At 38.0% G+C, this 14,805-nt stretch overlaps 1 protein-coding gene across 10 annotated transcripts in view; it reads left to right on the top strand.

Moving 5' to 3' along the window:
* Nucleotides 1-14,805, top strand: part of FRY (FRY microtubule binding protein) — a 456,767-nt gene that overhangs the window by 304,039 nt on the left and 137,923 nt on the right. For all 10 annotated transcript variants that reach the window (XM_019652358.1, XM_019652349.1, XM_019652352.1 and 7 more), the window contains 4 exons: nucleotides 1,222-1,308; nucleotides 7,985-8,156; nucleotides 9,528-9,660; nucleotides 12,636-12,743. In XM_019652358.1, coding sequence (XP_019507903.1) covers nucleotides 1,222-1,308; nucleotides 7,985-8,156; nucleotides 9,528-9,660; nucleotides 12,636-12,743 — 500 coding nt within the window. The remainder of the gene's footprint in view (nucleotides 1-1,221; nucleotides 1,309-7,984; nucleotides 8,157-9,527; nucleotides 9,661-12,635; nucleotides 12,744-14,805) is intronic.

Raw genomic sequence — 14,805 nt, 5'->3', positions numbered from 1 at the left:
AATAATAATGCTGTAGCTTTTATTCTGTGAAAAATAAGAATGTGATAGGAATATTAACATTTACCAAGCACCTACTCTGTCAAGAATTTTCTAAGCACTTTATGTGTACCAATTTACTTAAAAACTGGGCCCAATAATATTAAAAGGATTTTTAGTGTTTAGTTTACTATTTAGACCCAAGATTTTTACTTTTTAAAAGGCTTTGTAAGTAAATGGTTTTGCCCCAGTTTTGTGATTTACAGAGGAATATTAAAAGATGATTATTCCCGCTTAAGCTCTGCCGTGAACCAGCTCTATACCCTTAAACAAGTCAGAGAACTTTTTTTTCTCAGTTTCTTTATCTGTAAAATGTGGGTGAAAATGCTTGCTTACTAAACCTCAGAAGGTTTTTTTGGGTAAAGGGAAATAATAGGATGAAAATACTGTTGAAGTACAATTGATAATTGACATAAAGACGTAAGGTTCACTTGTTACTTCAAAGGCTATTTAATATATGATAGCTCTCTGTGCATTTGGTATATGAAATGCTTCTGTAATATTGGTGGTTAGGGAAAGGACATTACTTGTTTGGCAGGCAGATGAACTAATGTAACTCTTCCACATGTAGTTGTCATGTGGCCGAGAATGTGCTTTGATCATTCTGGAATAGGTTGTATAAAATGAACTTGTCATATCTTCATAGCCAGTGTCTCAAATTACTAGAATCTGGCTTCAACCTTCTCATTTAAGTAACCTGTCTTATTTGTTGATTATTCATTTCACTTGCAGAATTGCCTGTTATATGAGCCAAAGGATTTTGAAATGTTAGAGGACAGAAGAAAATGGCTATTTTGCAGTGATATTTTTTTTTTAATATTTTAAACTAGTTTCAAGGAGTTGTCAACCTTTGCAGGAAAAGCTGGAAGCATTTGGACTGAGTCTAAGCCCAGACACTCCAAGTGTTGTGGTTTTTCATTTCTTATTTTTTGGCCATTAGTCACTCGATGCTTTGGGGGCTGATTGCATCGATTATATAACGAGAGCATCACACCACACAAAGACAGAAGCAGACCCACCAAAGGTCCAGTGGCTGTGGTCTTTCTCAGGGAGTTCCCAGGACCCATAACACTGAGCAGGACTCCTCTTAGCAGCCACCTGTGTGGTACATATGCTGAAAGCAGACATTTCATGTGTAATTTGCATTGTAACACTTTTTGTTTGGTTTTCTCTTTTTCACTACAGGAACGGTTAGATTTTGCAATGAAAGAAACCATTTTTGATTTTCTCTGTGTGGGAAAGCCAGCAAAAGCTTTCAGTCTCAACCCAGAGGTATGAATGACCCTTTTCTGTACCTCTAACCACATGGGCATTGACAGAGCCACACCTTTGTGATTTTGGGAAGCAGGTGAAGGACAGCTGCTCTAAGAAGTCCCCCATTTGTTACTGTATATGTTATTTGATGAAATAGTACAGATGAAGTCAGTGGTTTTGTTTTAGAAAAGTCAGTACTTTTACTTAAAACTATTTAGATGCAGATTAACAAGTTGAGAATTGGGAAGTGAAGAAACAGAAAAGAATAAATACACATAATTATGAACTACTAAAATCTAGTGAGATTAAATAAATAATGTATGACTCTACATTTCTGTGAATGTCACAACTCAGGGCCAGTGGGCCGTGGAAATGAGCATATAATGGGCATGATACACAATGTAGCCTGCTGGGGTCTGAGCAGATGAAAAGCACATTCAGTTTTCTGCTTTATAAAACACTGTTGGCTGACAGAAATATGCCTGGCAAGCTGCCCCTATGTAGCCCTTTGCTATGAACCTGCAGAAGGAACACTGAACCAGAAGCCAGCAGAGATGGGTTTCCCACCTGCCATGGGCCCGACCACTTTTATCAGCTATGTGACATATACCCCTCTGAACTTCCGCCTTCCTGCCAGTACAAGGGACTAAATACTTTTCTTGCAGAAGAATTGTGATATTGTGATATTACAAACTCTTAAGGAAAAAGAAGAGAGGGAGAGAGGGAGGGAGGAAAGGAGGGAGAGAGAGAGAAGAAAGAAAAGAAAGAAGGAAGAAAGAAAGAAAGAAAGAAAGAAAGAAAGAAAGAAAGAAAGAAAGAAAGAAAGAAAGAAAGAAAGAAAGAAAGAAATTACACACTATAAAATTTTTTTCAAATATTGTCCTTTTTGTCACTTGTGACATTGTCTGGCTCCTTTACTCTGTCAGTGAGAAGCGAGGCCCAGAGCCCAAAAGCTCAAAACAAGCAGCTGCTTTTAGCAAAGGGAGCCCAGGTCTCCTGGTGCCCTCCAGCTTCTTCCCACCACAGCCTGGATTCTATTCTTGGTGCTAAAATGAGTTTCTGTCTGGTGCCTTGTGACATCACAGGCTTTCAGAATGGCTGCAGCCAGCGCCCGTGGGCCAATGGGAGCGGGACAAAGCTAGTGCAAATTCAGGGCATTTGGGTTGGATTGAGGCCCAGGCCCCAACTAGTAAAGAGTCTTCTCTTGCTGGGAAGGTTCTCAAAATATTTTTCACTTCTCAGGAGTCATGGCTGTACTATCTTTAACAATCAATTCTCAGAATTACTGGGTTATTTGTCTAAAAGAAACATGTTGAAAGCTGCTACCATCATTATAACCGTCTATAAAATTTGCCCTCGGTTCTTCTTTCAAACTCCTCATTTAATCATTACTTAACTCTCTATGCCAGGGTTCTCAATCTTCCTAATGCCGTGACCCCTTAATACAGTTCCTCATGTGGTGGTGACCCCCAACCATAAAATTATTTTCGTTGCTACTCTATAACTGTAATTTTGCTACTGTTATGAATTGTAATGTAAATATCTTTTTGTTTTCTGATGGTCTTAGGCGACCCCTGTGAAAGGGTCGTTCGACCCCCAAAGGGGTCGCGACCCACAGGTTGAGAACCGCTGCTCTATGCAGAATAGTTCAAATTGTAGTATTAAAAAGCTACCAGAAATGGGGGACTTTTAAGTATCTTCATTGATTTCTCTTGATCTTATAGGGTTATAAAGAGTTTCTTTTTCAGTAGTTGGTAATTAGAAGCTCAAAGGCACATCTGTGACCCCACTCAGCAGCACACACAAGGATGAGAATAGTCTATGATGAAGATGGCATCCACTTCATGGAATATGTTGTAAGGCACAGTTTCTCAGGAAACAAATCCAGAATGTGTCTTAAATAATGTGGAAGTAGCTGGTGGAACAAAGCCCAGAGAACTAAAGGGTTATCGTACTCCAAAATATTGCACCACCACTCAACAGTTAGGTGATTTCCAGGTGGTGTCTTGTCCTAATTAAGATCTATTGGGTTGTTCTATGTTTTTCATTGCAAAAATGCGTCATGACTTTTCCGACAACCCAATAGATGGCTTCCTATATGCACCCTCATCATCATAGGAACTTACCTGTAAGAAGAGTTTCTCAGTCACCCATTTCTCTCATTTTTGTCTTGATCTAAAATAATGTGGAACTGGAGGTCCTAGCCAGTGCCAGAGGCAAGAAGAAGACATAAAAGGCACGTGGATTGGAAAAGAAGAAATAAAACTGTCTTTGTTCACAGACAACATGATTGCCTATATAGAAAATACCAAAGAATCTACAGAAAACCTATTAGAACTAATAAGTGATTTCAGAAACTTTGCAAGATACAAGAAAAATGTATAGAATCAATGTATTTCTATATTCTAGGAATGAACAATTGGAAATTGAACAATTTACAATAGCAATGAAAACAAAATTCTTAGTAGGAAAGCTAACAAAGTATGTGCAAAATTTGTATACTGAAAACTGAAAAATGTTGGGAGGAATCAAAGAAAACCCAAATAAATGAAGAGAAATACTGCTTGTGAATTAAAACATTTAAGATTATAAAAAGGTCAGTTGTTCCCAAATTAATCTATACAGATTAAACAATAATCCCAATAATAATCCCAGTTAAAATCCATATAGCTTTTTCTGTAGAAATCAACAAGCTGACTCTAAAATTTATATAGAAAGTATAAGGAAATAGAATAACCAATAATTTTGAAAAAGAATAAAATTGGAAGGTTAGCATGTCCTGATTTCGAAACAATATAAAGCTATAGCAGTAGTATTGGCAGAAGAATGACAGTGAAGACCAGTGGAACAGAATAGAAATCCAGAAACAGACCCACACATATATGTATGGTCAATTGGTTTTAAACAAGGATTCCAAGTTATTTCAATGGACAAAGTATAGTCTGTCCAATAAATGATGCTGAGCAATTGGACATCCACTTGAAAACAATGAACTTCGAACTATAATTTCCACTTTCAGCAAAAATTAATTCAAAATGAATCATAAACCTAAATGTAAAATCCAACATTATAAATTTCCAGAAGAAAACATACGATAAAACCTTTGTGACCTTAGAATGGGGAAAACACTTCTCAGGACACCAAAAACATAAATTACAAAAGAAAACATTGATAAAGTGAACATCATCAAAATAAAAAATGTCTCTACTTTAAAAGACACCGTTAATAAAGTATAGAGTCACAAACTTGGAGAAAATATTTGCAAAACACATGTCTGATAAAGCACTTCTATCCAGAATTTATAAAGAACTCTCACAACTCAAGAGTAAGACAACAACCCAATTTTTTAAATGCACAAAACAAACAGCCTTTTCACCAAAGAATAGACACAAGTGATCAATAAGCCCATGAAAAGATGTCAACATCGTTAGTCTTAGGGAAAAGCAAGTGAAAACCACAATGAAATGTACTGAGGACACAACAACTACAACTCCATCCTATTTTCGTGAGAATGCAAAAAGGTACAACGACTTTAGAGAACAGCTTGACAGTTTCTTATAAGGTGAAACATACACTATCATATGCTCCAGCATTTCCACCTCAAGGTATTTAACCAAGAGAAATTTTTAATATCCACAAAGGTTTGTATGAGTGTTTATAGCAGCTGTATTCATAATCACTAAGAATAGGAAAGCAACTCGTGTTCAATACAACCTAATCAAATTACAAACCATAATGGAATGGAATACCCTTCAGCAACAAAAAGGAAATTTAATTTAAAAAGAAAAAATTTTGAGATGCAAATAAACTGCAGATTTCAACTTTCAAAATGGAAAAAGGGAACAAGCTACTAATATTGCAACCACGTCTCAAAAGCATTATGCTAAGTGAAAGAAGCAAGATGCAAAAGGCTACATACAGTTTGATTCTATTTACAATATGTTACATACTGGGAAAGACAACACTACAGGCAGATATTAGACAGCAACTGTTAGGCGCTGGGGCTGGGGGCAAGGACTGACTAGAGAGAGGCACGAGCGATCTTTTGGGGATGATGGACAATATTTTGTATCTTGACTGTGATGGCAGTTACCTGACTATATACGTTTCTCAAAACTCAAAAAATACACAAGTGTAGAAAACATCCCATGAAAGACCTGTGACTAAAATACTTGAGGGCACTAATGGACTTTAATAAACAGTTCAACTATTTAAAGTTAATACCCTTTCAATCTAGGAGATGGAGAGAGGTTGTTATTAAAGACCATAAAATCACAAAGTCCACAGTGGGTTGGGCATCAATGAGCCAGATAAACTTTCACCAAATCCTGTTTGGAATATCATTACTCCTTGAGGCTTCAATAAATAGTTTAAAAATGAATAGAAGTCAATGTATATTTTATAAAATGTAATCCTGTACCACAGAATAGTAATTCGAACAAACCTGCCTTGGATGTATAGCTTCCCACCTACTGGTTAGGTGGCTTCAGTTTCTTCCCAAAAAAGAGAATAATATTGGGTCTTCAGAAAAGTCATGACGCATGTTTGCAACAGATGGCACTAGTTCATTTTTGGAAGTACTAAAGTCATTGGCATCTATGTTATTGCTTTGTCATTTGACAGCTGACAGTTCTAGCTTCATTCTAAAAATAATTGAGCTATTTGGTTGAGTTTTGGAGATTTTACAACAAGTTGAAGATGGAAGACCAAACTGTGCATGTTTGCCATATTTCACTGTTTTACTTCCATAAAGGGAAGAACGCATGTCAAGCTTGTGAAAAGTTGCATAAAGTATACAGTGACAATGCTCTACAAGAACGTCAGTGCCAACGATGGTTCACGAAATTCCATGCTGGTGATTTTGATCTCAACGACATTCCTTGGTCAGAGAGGCCCACCGAGGTTGATGACGACAAAATAAAGGCATTGTTCAAGTCAAACCCACATTACATGACACGAAAGATTGCAGAAACATTGAACATCCATCATTCAAGTGTTCTCAACCACCTAAAGAAGCTGGGATACATAAGCAAGGCTCGATAGTTTGGTTCCACATGAATTCAAAGAAGTTCATTTGACGGCATGTATAAACATCTGCAATATGCTCATTAAACGTCAGGAAAATGATCCTTTTTTGAAGCGACTGATAACAGGTGATGAGAAATGGATTGTTCACAACAATGTGGTGCACAAAAGGTCTTGGTTCTGATGTGATGATTCGCCTCAAACGACATCGAAAGCAGACATTCATCAGAGGAAAGTTAAGCTCTCAGTGTGTTGGGATTTTAAAGGTGTCGTGTTTTTCAAGCTCCTATTAAGGAACCAAACAATCAATTCGAATGTGTACTGTCAGCAATTGGACAGTTTGAACGAATCCATCATCCAGAAACGTCCAGAGCTTGTTAATTGTAAAGGAGTTGTGTTCCATTGCGACAACGCGAAACCACACACAAGTTTGATCACCGGTCAAAAATTATTGGAGCTTGGATGGGAAGTGTTGTGACACCCACCATATTCGCCTGACTTTGTGCCGTCAGACTGCCACTTGCTTCGCTCTCTTCAAAACTCCTTATGTGGTATAATATTCAATTCAGATGAGGCTGTAAATCAGCACCTTGTTCAGTTTTTTGCAAACAAAGACAGATCCTTCTATGAACGAGGAATTATGAAGCTCACTGAAAGATGGCAAAAGGTTATTGAACAAAACAGGCAATATATCATTGATTGATCTTTGTTCTTTATATAAATAAATGACCTGTGAAAAACAGACAAAATACTTCATGACTTTTCCAAAGACCCAATACCTGCTTTGCATGGCTGTTTTCAAGATGAGCTTTCTGGATCCATTTTAGGGACTAGATAAATTGTATGGTGATTATCATTGTTAGTACTATTAGTAGTAATTACTTTCTGCTGTGGGTAGTAGTCATCCACTTTGGGAGTGAAATATTTCACGTGGTTTGAAAACATGAGTATAAGTGTTTTGCACATGGCTGTTTAAGGAGGTACATATGTTTTAGTACGTGCTGACCTTTTAAGATTATTGCTACTGGGAACACCTTAGTGAGTCACCTTCCAGAGCCAATATTATGCTTTACCTGTGCCTGAAGAAGATAACCGTCTGGCCCCAAATGGCGTTTCTTCTTATAAACACACGTGTTTTTATCAGTAACAAGTTCTGTGGCATTGAATTTTTAATATTTATTTCCAAACTCACCAGCTTTTGTGAATCAAAAGTCAACCATCTGCAATTCAGAGCAGATGATTTTTGTTTTGTGATTCACATTTGCAACTCCTGTTTCGTTCAGTCTTTGTGAATTAACACACGTGGCATCTCTCTCCTTCCAGAACACACAGAGCCTTTTGTTGCCTCAGTTACAGCTGCTCCAGAGGATGACTGCCTATCCCTTTGAGGTGCACACAGGATTCCCCAAGCAGAATGGGCATGCTCATTAAACATACCCTCCCAGATTGTTGAAAATCTTCCCAGCTGTTTTCTTGTGATGCAGCAACAATTCATGACAGAAACTTAATTTTATTTTCCTGGGTTCAACCCTAACTCTTGTGCCCTTTAAGCTACTTCCCATATTAATCTAGATAGCAAGCACACTTAACTTCTGTAAAAGACTGATGGTTTAATTGCACTGCAACAATTGGGTCTGTCTTTGTATCACAAACACACTGTCTCCTACAGCGAATGAACATCGGTCTACGGGCGTTCTTGGTCATAGCTGATAGCTTGCAGCAGAAAGATGGTGAACCCCCCATGCCCGTCACAGGTGCCGTTCTCCCTTCAGGAAACACGCTGAGAGTGAAGAAGACTTATTTGAGTAAAACGCTCACAGAAGAGGAAGCCAAAATGATAGGTGGGTTTCAAAGATGTGTTAGATCTGGACCTTATTAAGCCTTTAAAATGACTAAAAATATTTACCTTTAGTGAGACTAACTGTGAAAAAATCTTTAAAAAAGTAGTTGATGAGACATTCCAACATAGTTGATTGACTCAGGCTATGCTTTGTTTTCCTTCCCTTTAAACTCTTTGGAACTTTTAGTAAACATGTTGCCGTTTAAATGTTATACTTTTATCTATGGTCGTTTCATGCTTCTAATAATGATTATCTACAATGTACACTAAATTTCTAAGACATCTGTGTCCTTTGGTAGATAATGCTGTTTATAAAACAACCATGTACACACACACACACACACACACACACACACACACACACACACACTCATCCATTCATTCATTTTTATGGTTTCCTTCTTTTTTTCAGTAAAATTAGTTTAACCTGTGTTTTAAACATGCCGGATACTACACATGCCAGGTTATATTGTGCGTTTAGCCTACATGAGATTATTTTCTTGTTACTTTAGCAATCTTAATCCCAAGAGGTGGTTTTTATGCATTTGTTTCTTACTGAGTACCTGAATTTAGAAACGTACTACAAACTTTAAGTTAGTTCCTGGATTCCAAAACCCTGAAGGAAATGCATGAGGAAATGTTTTGCTTTAAATATTTATCTTTAGTTCTGCATGCTTACATGAGTTCAAAAAGATTTAATGCATGAGAAATAACTGTCACTATTTCATTAAAGTACAAATTATAAATGCAAAGCAATTTACTTTTTGTTTGTATTATATGCATAAGTATATAAAATTCATGTATGAAGTACATATACTGCACATATTTGACTTCCACTCTTGGACATTGACACTGTATTTAATGAGAGCAGTAAAAATAATATAACTAAAATATATTTTCCTTCATTTTAAAATTCACATGAAGTCATGTTGTTCATTTTACTAAAACAAACTCCACACATATAGTTCAGAGAATAATATGAAGTTATAAAAATTCTAACCCCAAATGAGGATTATCTTTTGTTCACAAAATCATCAGTGATGGTGAATTTTCTAGTACTAAACCAGAAACATAAAAAATCTAAAGTAAAACTTTCTATTTCCTTGTTTATTTTAACTCTCCTAGAAAATATTTCCCTTTGATGTATTAGAAGTCCTATGTATTGAATTTAAATGATTATTTGGTGAACACCCAGTATGTGCAGGGCACTTTGCTAAGAGTCTTGCAGATAAGAGATTGAATTAGACTCTTCTTAAACATGTCATTGACCCATAGAAAGTCTTGAGTGAAAATAACATAGAGAATGAATAAACTAAGATTTCATTCTTTTATAGATTCAGTCAAAGGTGTAACTATAATGCATGTTTTTCAGGCATGTCATTATACTACTCTCAAGTACGAAAGGCTGTGGACAACATTTTACGACACCTTGACAAAGAAGTAGGAAGGTGTATGATGCTAACTAACGTCCAGATGTTAAACAAGGAGCCTGAAGACATGATCACGTGAGTACAGTGAAGACTAACTCTCAGTGAAGGGTTAATTAACCAAAAGGCACCAGCAGGGATTCTTCTCATTTATTCTCCCCTTGGTTCTGTGCAGTTGACCTTGAACGACACAGGGGTAGGAGCACCAACCCCCATGCAGTCAAAAATCCATGTATAATTTTTGACTCCCAAAAACTTAACTCCTGATAGCCTAATGTTGACTGGAAGCTTTACCCATAATGTAAACAGGTGATTAACTCATATTTTGTATATTCTATGTATTACATTCTATATTCTTACAAGAAAGTAAGCTAGAGAAAAGAAAATGTTAAGAAAATTTAAGGGAAAATCCATTTACAGTACATATGGACCTATTGATTGGAAAAAACTGATGCGTATGTAGACCCAAGCAGCTCAAACCTGTATTGTTCAAGGCACAGCTATATTTTGTCCTCATCTTAGAATCAGAGTTCTAAGAAGTGTTAAAAATGGTGGAGGCATACTTTGATAAGATTTGACTACCTCTAAAAATAAGGTCAAATCTGAGATTAATCTATTTTGGTTATATCTCAAGTATCAGTAGACCAGTAAGTTAGAAAATGGAGTCCAAGGCTCATTTACTGATTCACATTTTTCAAAAGTGATGTTTCGCTTCCCAGCTTTGTCACAGCCTGTGTGCTGGTGACATCACCAGTCTATAGACATTCCATCTTTATAAATCCCAAATTCATTTGTTTTTAGTGACAGTTCTTTGCGAGTTAAACCTCCTGGTCTCTGTGCAAACTGTGTCATAGAAATACTGGATTTTTAGAAAACATTAATAACTTTGAATGTTACTAATATTTTCGTAACATTCAAATGTTCTTAGCCAAAATCTAAGATCTGGATTTGTAACTGGAGCTCTGCAGAAGAAACTCATGCAAGCACTATTTGCTACTTTTAATTAACGATGACAGGAGCTAGGATTAGGTTTTAACTGTACATCTTAAAAAAATTTGGACTTTGTTGTTAGACTGTGAATTAAATTCTAATTGGAACCTGTGGTATATATACCACAAAAATATAATCAGGTAAATTTCCTTTGTCACTCAGCATCTCCAATTCCAAATACCACAGTTAATTGGAAAGTTGTTACCTATATAGGGAAGTTCATATTGTGGTTGTATATTTGTATTATAATGGTGGCATGTTGAAAGCAAAGTATGACAAAACAAATAAAACAAAACATAATAAAGTAAGAAATATAGAATTATTTAAATACATGTTTAGACATATATAAAGTTAAAATGAAAGTGTCCTCCTCACAGCTCCATTGCAAATCTTTGACCATTACTGGCTCAGTGGGATGCCCCCAGACCTTCCCCTATGTCAACACAACTATATGTATATACATATTTTTTTACAAAATATGGGATTATACAATGCATATTACTCTGCAGCTTGCTGATCATTTGATTTAAATGATATCAAGATTATGTTGCTTTAGACTTTCCAAGCAAAATGACAGCAGAATTGAAAGTGATCTAGGTTAATACCATTAAATATATGGTCTAATCACTCTAGTTATTACCTCACTAATGGCCAGATTGTCAATAACCTTTAACCTCAATGTTATGTACTCTTTGAATATATTAAAGCAATTTTCAATTTATGATGTTGAAGATATAAGAAATGCTTTTAAAACTTCTGCCATAGATCTGTTTCCGCTAAAAAAAAAAAGTAAAGAAATGAAAGCACCTTAAAGGAAAGCTTTATTAATAATCAAGAGATTGTAAGATAAGGTCAGGACTAAAACAATATATTCAAAACCACAAAAAGGTACAGTTTAAATGTACCTGTGACATTTCATTTGTATTTTAACTGATACCTTAAACTTTTTCCATGACAATTGTTTACTTTTTCCTATTTGGCCCTCTTCACATCCCCAGATAGGACTAGGACTATTTTTTATGCTAGGCTTTTTAAGGCAGATTCCCTGAGTGGAAAATCACTCATCGCTACATTCTAAACAAAACAAAACAAAAAAAACAAGGAGAAACATTAGGGAATCACATAAGCATTTAGGAGAAGAGAGTTGAGGTCCACAATGCGCTAATGGAAACAGTCATTGGAGGTGATATCCGAGGTTGCTCCACCGCTTTCCCAGGCCCTGGGAAAGGTGTGAACTTGAACACTGAGCATTCTGTCATTCCATTTCCCACGCCTTTTGTGGTCATGCAAGCAGATAGTTAATAATAAATTATTACTATATATTACCTGCTGATAGAAATTATGTTTGGGAGTTCGCAAGCTTCCTGTGAAGCCCAGAGAGCAAGGACTGCAGGAGTTAAAGGGAGCCCAGCTAGAGTCTCTGATCTAGGCCTGCCGTTACAGCTTGGAAGCCTGCAAGAAGCCTCCTTACTCTTCCGGCCAGGCAGGGTCTGTGTTTCTAGACAGCTATGAAAATCATCCCAGCTGTTTCAAACATCTACTGAGCAAACAAGGAGGGCTGTTTAAACAACTCACTGAGTTGCACATGCGCAGTTAGGGAAGACCCCAAGACTCTGACTCTGTCCAGCTATTGAGGATGCCATTGGAAGGTCCTCTTCCCTTTGGCTGATTAAAAACTGCTGCATAACATCCTCCTCTCCATGGTCCTCATCATGCCCTGGGCAGAACTATGGAAAAGGTATATCATTGAATTCAGTGTTTTAAATGCAGCCCACAGGGACAAAACCCCATTGACCCCAGGTGAATGACAAGCCATGTGGGAGAATGATATTGACATCAGCACTTTTCTCTTCAACTATATACCTCTGTCTAACATTTAAATCTTCCTAAGTTCTCTTAGAACTGGCCAAGCTATAAAGGGCATAATCATTCAAGGACAACACAGAGGAAGCACCAGGAAGTGATTCAGAAGGCATGGGTTCTAATCTTTGTTCACATAGTTGATCAATTTTTTAAAATGTTTCACCACCTTTGATTGTGTTTAAACGGTTTTTACGTTATAGTGGTGAGAGAAAGCCAAAAATCGACCTTTTCAGGACCTGTGTTGCTGCAATTCCTCGACTGCTTCCTGATGGGATGTCAAAACTTGAATTGATTGACCTGCTGGCTAGGTAGGTGACAGCTGCCATGTGTGTTGTTTGATCAAATTGATTTGTCATGATCCCTAAAACAAATAGAATGATATTAAAAATTAGCAAAGACTTACCAAATGAGGCATTACTCTAGATACTATGTGTGGGCAAGGAGGACTAAAGAGGTGGTTTGTTGTTGTTTTCTCATGTTCAAGGGGTTTAAAATCCAATGTAGAAGCCAATACATGAGGTAACTAACAATACAAGGTCTGGAATTGTGCAAATTCACAGCAAAAAAGTGTGGTATGTGAGTTCGGTGTGTGGGGCGGCAGGTAGGGGTGGTGACTGTGGACTGGGGAGGTCAGCACAGAACTCCCAGGAGAAGCGGGAGCTTAGGCTGCCCTCTGAAGGTCACACAGAATTCATACAGGCAAAGGGGCTGACATGAGCAAGGGCACAGAGATGGGGCTGGGACGTGAGGAGGTGAGCCTGGCTGGAAAAAAGTTCATTCCGGGTCTAATCCCAGTCTGAGGCGCATAGACCCCCAAGGGGCCAAGAAAGTGGGTAACATGGGTTCTGAGCTAATTTTAGTACTTGGAAAGCTGCCTCAAATCATATATTTATCACCCTCCCCACCCTGCATAAGAACGCACAGTCCAACGAGAACATAAAGTTAATTTGCTTTGAGTGAAATTGTACCATTTTGGTTAAGTAAGATTAATTTATTTCCTTGGTGGTCTCAAGTTCTAGCTGACAGTTATGCTTATCCTTAATTTAAAAATCAAAAGTGACTTATTAGCTAAATTTCGTTTAGAAGGCGACAGCATGAGAAACATAAGATAGATGCATGGAGGGAATGGAATGGGGAAGGACAAAATTATTCTTATTTGAAAATAAAAACAGGAAAGAAAAAGGAGTTTAGAAACCCACTGATAAAAAGAAACAGAAGTAAGATGAGGTAGATTTTCAGTTTATCTTTACTATCAGCTGAGGCATTCACATGGATGGAGCTTTTAAGCGAGAGATTGTCATGATTTTTTTTTAAAATGTCATTTTAGGCTGGCTTAGCTGATAATGGTGGAATAGAGGAAAGTCCAGAGAGGGAGAACAGATGTTAGTGCTGACTGAATGATGGATTATGTATGTATAGCCTCATTCACCCACACTCTGCAGCCTTGGAGAGCTCCCTTCCATCGATAACCTAGATAAAACATCCAAGTCCGTGTGCGTCCAACGTGACACAGGTCACCCAGCAGTCTCCCCTGGCTTCTGAGTGTCCCCAGGGAGTGCCAGGTCTCCTGGTGCCCCTGCTGGGCAGCCACCATGGCGTCCTCTGCTGGCCGCTTTCTGCTATCAGTCCACAGCTCTTGTAGCCTCCTGCCCTGTCCCATTCCCTTCACTGCAAGTGTGGACAGAGCCACCCCTCTCCTTCCTTCAGTCACCGCTCGCACAGGGGTGAGGCTGGATTGTGAGTTTTCCTGAAGACCCGTTCCTTTGAAAAGCACCATTTCAGGTTGTGGTGCCCTCTGACCAAAGCCTTCTACCCACCCCCCTAGCTGGCTTCTGTCACCTACCACCTATGACTTGTTCTTTGCTATAATCAGCAGCCCCTGGGCCTTAGGTCATTCTTCTTTCTTCCATTGCATGTTTAGGACATACTTTAAAAAGAATATACAGTTAAAAATAAAATAAAATGACAGCGCAGGCATTTGCTGAGGCCTAGCGACCGGAACATGAGCAAAGAGCACGTTTGTCGGAGGCAGGAAGTAGCTGGGATCAAACAGTGGGCTTCCAGACCCAGGCGAGGAGTGAGGGGCAGATCCCCTAAGAATAATAACCGTGGGGGTGTGGGGAGCTGAGGAATAACAAGATCAGTATACTCTAAAGAGTCATCCAGCTAATATTGAGTCTCCCAGGGTAACAGTACACCGAGAATAAAGAAAAGCCAAGAAAGAATGCCCAAACTACCCAGAAATGGAAAGGAGCAGTCTGTCCATTTTTCATGGACAACAGTGGAGAGGGTGGTATGACCAGGGGACAAGTAGCTCCACAGAGAAGGGGTTTCTGAGTGAACGGGCTGGATGTGGCAGTGAGGAACTGG

This window comes from Hipposideros armiger, unplaced genomic scaffold, assembly GCF_001890085.2.
Source record: "Hipposideros armiger isolate ML-2016 unplaced genomic scaffold, ASM189008v1 scaffold_178, whole genome shotgun sequence".
NCBI classification, from domain to species: domain Eukaryota; kingdom Metazoa; phylum Chordata; class Mammalia; order Chiroptera; family Hipposideridae; genus Hipposideros; species Hipposideros armiger.
This window is presented reverse-complemented; position numbering and strand designations above follow the sequence as displayed.